General features: G+C 42.5%; 1 protein-coding gene across 1 annotated transcript; it reads right to left on the reverse strand.

The window, feature by feature from the left end:
* Positions 1–311: 311 nt before the first annotated feature.
* On the reverse strand, positions 312–4,034 carry LOC136825228 (protein starmaker-like). Its single transcript, XM_067081252.1, has 4 exons — positions 3,472–4,034; positions 3,090–3,174; positions 777–1,061; positions 312–590 (listed from the first exon to the last, which is right to left on the reverse strand). Exons 1-4 carry the CDS (start codon positions 4,032–4,034, stop codon positions 312–314), a joined length of 1,212 nt encoding a protein of 403 aa, XP_066937353.1.
* Between the last annotated feature and the right edge of the window lie 3,236 nt (positions 4,035–7,270).

Below are 7,270 nucleotides of genomic sequence, written 5' to 3' on the forward strand. Positions count from 1 at the left end.
TGACATTAGTCATGATAAGTCACATTCCCTTCCATTTATATTACCTCTATTCAATACATCTGAGGAAACAAAGGGAAAACCAAAACTTTTAAAAATAGGCACAGGGAAAAACAAATGTAGGGTATTTCTCATGTCACCAAACCTAAGAGATATATACATAATTAAACACGGCAAAATCAAACTCAGAAAAATCAATAAAAATCAAAGAGACATAGCAGATAAAAATAAATGGGAAAAAGATATTCAGAGCATGATAATCAGTGCAGAGTTAATACATATTAAAGTTATTAAAACCCATGGTCTCCTCCTCCTCATCCTCTGTCTTCATCATCTCCCAAGGTCTCCTCCTCTTTGGAGTCTTCATCATCATCCACAGACTCCTCCTCCTCATCCTCAGAGTCTTCAACACCTTCCATGGTCTCCTCCTCCTCATCCTCAGAGTCTTCATCATCTTCCACAGTCTCCTCCTCATCCTCAGAGTCTTCATCATCTTTCACAGTCTCCTCCTCCTCCTCTGAGTCTTCACCAACATCCACGGTCTCCTTGTCATCATCCTCAGAGTCTTCAACATCTTCTACAGTCTCCTTCTCCTAGAAGTCTTCATCATCTTCCACAGTCTTCTCCTCCTCATCCTCAGAGTCTTCATCATCATCCACGGTCTCCTCCTCCTCATCCTCAGAGTCTTCATGATCTTCCAAAATCTCCTCCTCCTAGGAGTCTTCATCATCTTCCACAGTCTACTCCTCCTCATCCTCAGAGTCTTCATCATCATCCACAGTCTCCTGCTCCTCATCCTCAGAGTCTTCATTATCTTCCATGGTCCCCTCCTCCCAGGAGTCTTCATCATCTTCCACAGTCTCCTCATTCTCAGAGCCTTCAGCATCTTCCATGTTATCCTTCTCCTCATCTTCAGAGTCTTCATCATCTTCCACAGTCTCCTCCTCCTCTGAGTCTTCATCATCTTCCACGGTCTCCACGTCCACATCCTCAGAGTCTTCAACATCTTCCACATTCTCCTCCTCATTCTCAGAGTCTTCATCATCATCCACAGTCTCCTTCTCCTAATCCTCAGAGTCTTCATCATCTTCCATGGTCTCCTCCTCCTGGAAAGAACGAATAAGAGAATGTGGTTGTATTTATACATATAAAAAAGAGTAATAGTAGCGCAGAACAAAAGAGACAATTTGAAAAGCTATTAGATATGCTACTAGAACATAACATTCAGCAAATAAGTCACCTGCCAACAAGAAAGGATAATATTTTAGACCTAACATTTGTGAACGAGGTGAACTATGTTAAAGAAATAATAGTGTATAATACGAGTATTTCAGACCGTAATGTCATAGAATTAACAGTCCATTCCAAAGCACATGAAAACAGAGATAAACAAGAGACGAAAAAATGGGAAGGATATGGAAAATACAATTTCTATAGTAAGAATATAAATTGGTCAAAAATAAATGAAGAATTAAACAAAGAATGGGAAAACATATTCGTAAGTGATAATATAGAGGGTAAATACAGATATATTATATAAAATATTAGAGGAAATAGTGGAAAAATATATACCAAAGAAAAAAAGTAAACATCAGTCACGCATACCAAGAGACAGAAGGATCTTGTTCCAGAAAATCAGAAAGTGGAAAAAAGGTCTTGCAAAAGAAAAGAATGCATGGAAAGTGATGGAACTAAAAAGTAAGATAGAAAATGCAAAACAAAAGATTATACAGTCAAAAGAAAATGAAAAATGGGACCTAGAAGAAAAGACCCTACAAAATATCAAGCAAAACCTCAAAATTTTTTACTCATATGCAAAAAAGATGAATAAAATAAGAATAAAAATAGGCCCTCTAAGAACTGAAGGGTGATTGACGAATGAAAAAAAGGAAATATGTAGCATATTAGCAGAAAGATATAAGAGTGAATTTACACCTAGAATTGATAATGAAGATAATGATACAGAAATAAGAGATGAAAATAGTGAATATTTATCGGACATAGTTATCACTGAAGCCGATATTGTGCAGGCTACTAACCCTTAGTGGATGGATTGAGCTTCAGTGTGAAGTAAAACAGGTTTGGGGAGGTGGACGGATTGCGCATCAGTGTGAAGCAGAACTACACACCACTGTTATGGTAATAATGATTCAAAACAAAGGTGCCAATACTTCTATATGCTATAAATTCACTAATGGCAACTTTTATACAGACGTGAGAGCTGGGCCAGTATCAGTAATGCTTATGACTTCAAGGGGAATTCCTTTTGTAAATTTGCTTGTAAATATACGAAGGGGTTGCTGTTGTTTTTTTTGTCTTTTATGATAGTATGTCGGTTGTAAATGTAATTTTACAAAGAAAATTGCAAATAAATATTAGAAAAAGCATGTAAAACTAAAATAAAGTTACTGAATCTTCCTTCTCGTAAACTTTCATGAATATTTTACAACAAATATGCAAAAAATTTGTTACTGCTTTTATTTCTTATCTATTTTGATATTGTGTGAGCAGTAATAATAATTTTACAAAATCCAAAAAAACTTATTTATTAGAAAAAACATATATAAGTTGGTAAAATTTATGATTGTCTTGTAAATGAGGCCCCACAAGGGGTTGTAAATAGTCATTTTCAACCTCTCACAGAAGGTAGGGAAAATTTTAAAGAATTAAAGAATAGAGAGTGTACAAAAGTCATTTACAGCTAGAATAGAAGAAGTTAAGGACCTTGACTACTGGGAAAGACGACAATTCTTAAATTTATATAGTCTTGAAAGGAGAAGAGAATGCTACATGATAATCCAGGCATGGAAACAGATAGAAGGAATTACCGAAAACATCATGGAGCTAAAAATATCAGAAAGAGCAAGCAGAGGTAGATTAATAGTGCCCAAAACTATACCAGGGAAACTAAGGAAAGCACACAGGACATTAATCCACCACGCACCAGCATCGATAATGCGGCGTCTATTCAATGCGCTACCAGCTCATCTGAGGAACATAACATAAGTGAGCGTAGATGTGTTTAAGAATAAGCTCAACAAATATCTAAGATGCATCCCAGACCATCCAAGATTGGAAGATGCAAAATATACCGGAAGATGCATTGGCAATTCTCTAGTAGACATCAGATGTGCCTCACACTGAGGGACCTGGGGCAACCCGAACGAACTGTAGGGTCTGTAAGATAAGGTAAGGATCATCTTCCATGGTCTCCTCCTCCTTAGAGTTTTCATCATCTTCCATGGTCTCCTCCCCCTCCTCATCTTTGGAGTCTTCATCATCTTCCAAAGTCTCCTCCTTATCCTCTTGGGAGTCTTCATCATCTTCCATGGTCTCCTCCTCCTCTTTAGAGTCTTCATCATCTTCCATGGTCTCCTCCTCCTCCTTGGAGTCTTCATCATCTTCCATGGTCTCCTCCTCCTTAGAGTCTTCATCATCTTCCATGGTCTCTTCCTCCTTAGAGTCTTCATCAACTTCCATGGTCTCCTCCTCCTCATCCTGGAGTCATCATCATCTTCCAAAGTCTCCTCCTTATCCTCTTGGGAGTCTTCATCATCTTCCATGGTCTCCTCCTCCTCATCCTTGGAGTCATCATCAACTTCCAAAGTCTCCTCCTTATCCTCTTGGGAGTCTTCATCATCTTCCATGGTCTCCTCCTCCTCATCCTTGGAGTCATCATCATCTTCCGAAGTCCCCTCCTTATCCTCTTGGGAGTCTTCATCATCTTCCATGGTCTCCTCCTCTTTAGAGTCTTCATCATCTTCCATGGTCTCTTCCTCCTTGGAGTCTTCATCAACTTCCATGGTCTCCTCCTCCTCATCCTTGGAGTCATCATCATCTTCCAAAGTCTCCTCCTTATCCTCTTGGGAGTCTTCATCATCTTCCATGGTCTCCTCCTTCTCGGAGTCTTCATCATCTTCCATGGTCTCCATCTCCTCAGAGTCTTCTTCATCTTCCATGGTCTCCTCCTCCTTAGAGTCTTCATCAACTTCCATGGTCTCCTCCTCCTCATCCTTGGAGTCATCATCATCTTCCATGGTCTACTCCTCCTCGGAGTCTTCATCATCTTCCATGGTCTCCATCTCCTCAGAGTCTTCATTATCTTCCATGGTCTTTAATACCATTTTGTTTTAAGAGGAACTTAGCAAAAACCTTGTTTCAATTATTGTAGCTTATATTTTAAATGTTCTAATATCAAGGATATTCTGCTTCTTAATGGGTTTAGTGCTAAATTCACTGAGATGTATATTGGTAAAAATTAAAAAAACTTGTAAGTCCACGTCCTCCAAAAGTGACTGTCAACAGGGTTACCATTTATTTCTCCTTGCCTTACATGGGTAACAGAAGGTCTTCCTTAAGAAACAAATTATCAAAATTACTACTGAAATTTTACCCTCAAATCAGTATCAGAGTTATATTCAGGCCTAAAAATGTAATACAAAAGTTTTTCGAGTTCCAAGACATGGTGCCCAAAGAACTATTGTCATCTGTAGTCTAAGTATACATGCACTTGTTGTAATGCACCTTATATCGGAAAATCAAAATGCCAGTTTCGGGCCCATGCCTTTGAACAAATTAGAACTAGCAGGCCACTTAACAAACAAGCATTTAGTTCCATTCGTGATCATTCCCATCAACACGACCATCCTCTGAGTACTCACTCTTTTTTTTACATGCTTTTATTTAACTTGGCTTCTGAGTCTGTCTGTCTGTGTCAAATCGTGTAACTCATCTTTTCACCTGTTCCCTTCGTCCCATAGACTTGAAATTTTGCATGGTTACTCAATCATGGTGACAATACAGCCTTACATGATCAGTAGGTCAGGAGTGACCTCAAGCAATCCTGCACTGACCTCTCCCAGTATCTCAGGAGTTGTATGAAACTCTTCAGATTTTTCACAACATCTTTGACTCAGCAGAATTTGTCTTCTATATAACCCCTCACCCTTTGCTCTTCCATCCCACTCCCCCTTCCCTTTCCCCTCCCCCCTCCCCTTCCCCCTCCCCAAGCACACAATCAAGTATTAAAATTTAGCTATGTTCTCCTCCCCTTCCCTCTTCCATCCCCTTCCTACACCCATCTCCCCTCCACCCCTTCCAAAGCACATGATCAAGTGTTAATTTAGCTGTGTCCTTCCCCTCCCTTCCCTCCCCTCCCTTTCCCCTCTTCCCTCCCCCTCCCTCCCCTCCCCTTCCCTCTTCCCTCTTCCATCCCCTTCCCCTTCCCCTTCCCCTGCCATCCCACTTCCACCTTCTGCTTCCAGAACACACGATCAAGTGTTAATTTAGCTGTGTCCTTCCCTCCCCTTCCTTCCCATCCCCATCCCTTTCCACTACCCCTCCCCCTTCTGGACATGCAATGAAATGTTAATTTAATAATTAGTCCTCCTCTTCCCCTTCCCTCTTCCATCCCCTTCCCCCCCCTCCCACTCCCCTTCCATAGCACACAAGTATTAATTTAGCTGTGTCATCCCCCTTTCCCTCTAACCTCCCCCTTTCCTTTTCCATCCCTCCACTTCCACCTTTCCTCCTTCTTCCCCTCTCCTCACCTTTCTCTCCCCTTCCCCCTCCCATCTTCTCCCTTCCACCTCCCCTCCCTTCCTCCCATTCAACTCCCCTCCCTTCCACTCGCCCTTCTGGAGTACACATCAAGTGTTAATTTAGCTATGTCCTCCCTTCCTTCACTTTTCCCTTACCCAACACTTCCCCTACCCTCCCCTTCCCCCTCCAATTTTCCCCTACCCTCCCCTTCACCCTCTAATTTTCCCCCTACCCTCCCTTCCCCTCCAATTTCCCCTACCCTTCCTCTCCTCCCCTTCCCTTCCCCTCCCCCTTCCAGAGCATGCAATCAAATGTTAATTTAGCTGTGTCCTCTCCCTCCCCTTCCCTCTTTCACCACCTCCTCCTTCCCTCTGCCATCCACATCCCTCCCCTCTCCTCCCCTTCCCCCTTACAGAGCACACAATCAAGTTCCCGTTCCCTATTCCACTCCCCTTCCCTCTTCCATCGCCCTCCACTTACACCTTCTTCCTCATTCCCCCCTCCCCCCCTCCCTTTCCCCCCTCCCCTCCCTTTCTACCTCCCCTCCATTTCCCCTCAGCCCTTCTTTCCCTTTCCCTTCCCATCCCCTTCCCATCACCCTTCCCCCTTCCCTCCCCTGCCTTCCCCTCCCTCCTCCCCTTCCCTTCTGCCTCCCCTTCCCTCTTCCCCTTCCGCCCTCCCCTCTCCTCCTTCCTCATCCCCTCCCTAACCCTTCCCCCCTCACCTCCCTGACCCTTCCCCTCCCATTCCCCTCCTCCTCCCCTTCCCCACACAATTAAGTGTTAATTTAGTTTCGTCCTCACCCCCTTCCCTCTGCTATCGCTCTCCACTTCCCCTCACCTTCCCCCTCCTGTCCTTCCCAACCTTCCCCATAACCTTCCATTCCCTTTCCCCTCCCTTCCCCTTCCCCTTCCTCTTTCCCTCCCATAACCTTTCTTCCTCCACCCTCCCCTTCTCTTTTCCCATTTTCATCCCCTCCCTTACTTCTTCCCCTCCCATTCTTCTTACTTTCCATCTTCTTTCACCACCTCCTTTTCCCCTTCCCTTCTTTTCCCTTTTCCATCCACCTCCCCTTCCATATACATACATACATATATATATATATATATATATATATATATATATATACTATATATATATATATACATACATATACATATACATATATATACAGGGTGTTTCGAAATTAGAGCCCCCCCCCTCTACAGCATAAACTAAAACTGATATGGACAAAAGCAAAAGTAATTCAGAACAGGTATTTGTTTAAGTTTCTCTCTGAGTATTTAATATTTTGTGTGGCCTCAATCTGCCTGTGTCACAGCCTGCATTTTTGAGGGGTATGATTTCAGCAAATCGCAAAAAAGCAGAGACTCAAACTCCATTTCCCTGAGCACTTCGGTCACCTCTCTTCGCACGTTGTCGAGGCTTGGTATACCATCATAGTTCACTGTGCATGCTTCAGAATGATCCTTAAAAATACTACCAATGTTTTCACACACATTAAGGTCAGGGGAGCTGCCTGGAAATTCACTTGATGAGAAGAAATCGATACCACTGTTTCGAAGCAGCTCCTGTGTCTGAAGAGCCTTGAAACATGGTGCTTTATCATACAAAAATGTGACTTCTTCAACAGATAACACATTTTCAGGATCTTTGAGGAAAGGAAATACTCCACCAGTAAGCACAGTTTCTCTGAAGTATTCGCCATTCCATGACTGTCCCTTTTCTTTGA

The sequence above is a fragment of the Macrobrachium rosenbergii genome, chromosome 37, assembly GCF_040412425.1.
Source record: "Macrobrachium rosenbergii isolate ZJJX-2024 chromosome 37, ASM4041242v1, whole genome shotgun sequence".
NCBI classification, from domain to species: Eukaryota; Metazoa; Arthropoda; class Malacostraca; order Decapoda; family Palaemonidae; genus Macrobrachium; species Macrobrachium rosenbergii.

What these genes read in the sequence shown, in the direction of transcription:
- LOC136825228 (XM_067081252.1), bottom strand. Translation starts at nt 4,034, where the DNA reads ATGGAAGATGATGATGACTCCAAGGATGAGGAGGAGGAGACCATGGAA. An exon ending in AGGAGGAGGAGACCATGGAA is followed by an intron (nt 3,175 to 3,471) that starts GTTGATGAAGAC and finishes CTTATCTTACAG; the next exon opens with ACCCTACAGTTCGTTCGGGT. An exon ending in AGGATGAGGAGCAGGAGACT is followed by an intron (nt 591 to 776) that starts GTGGATGATGAT and finishes GAAGACTTCTAG; the next exon opens with GAGAAGGAGACTGTAGAAGA.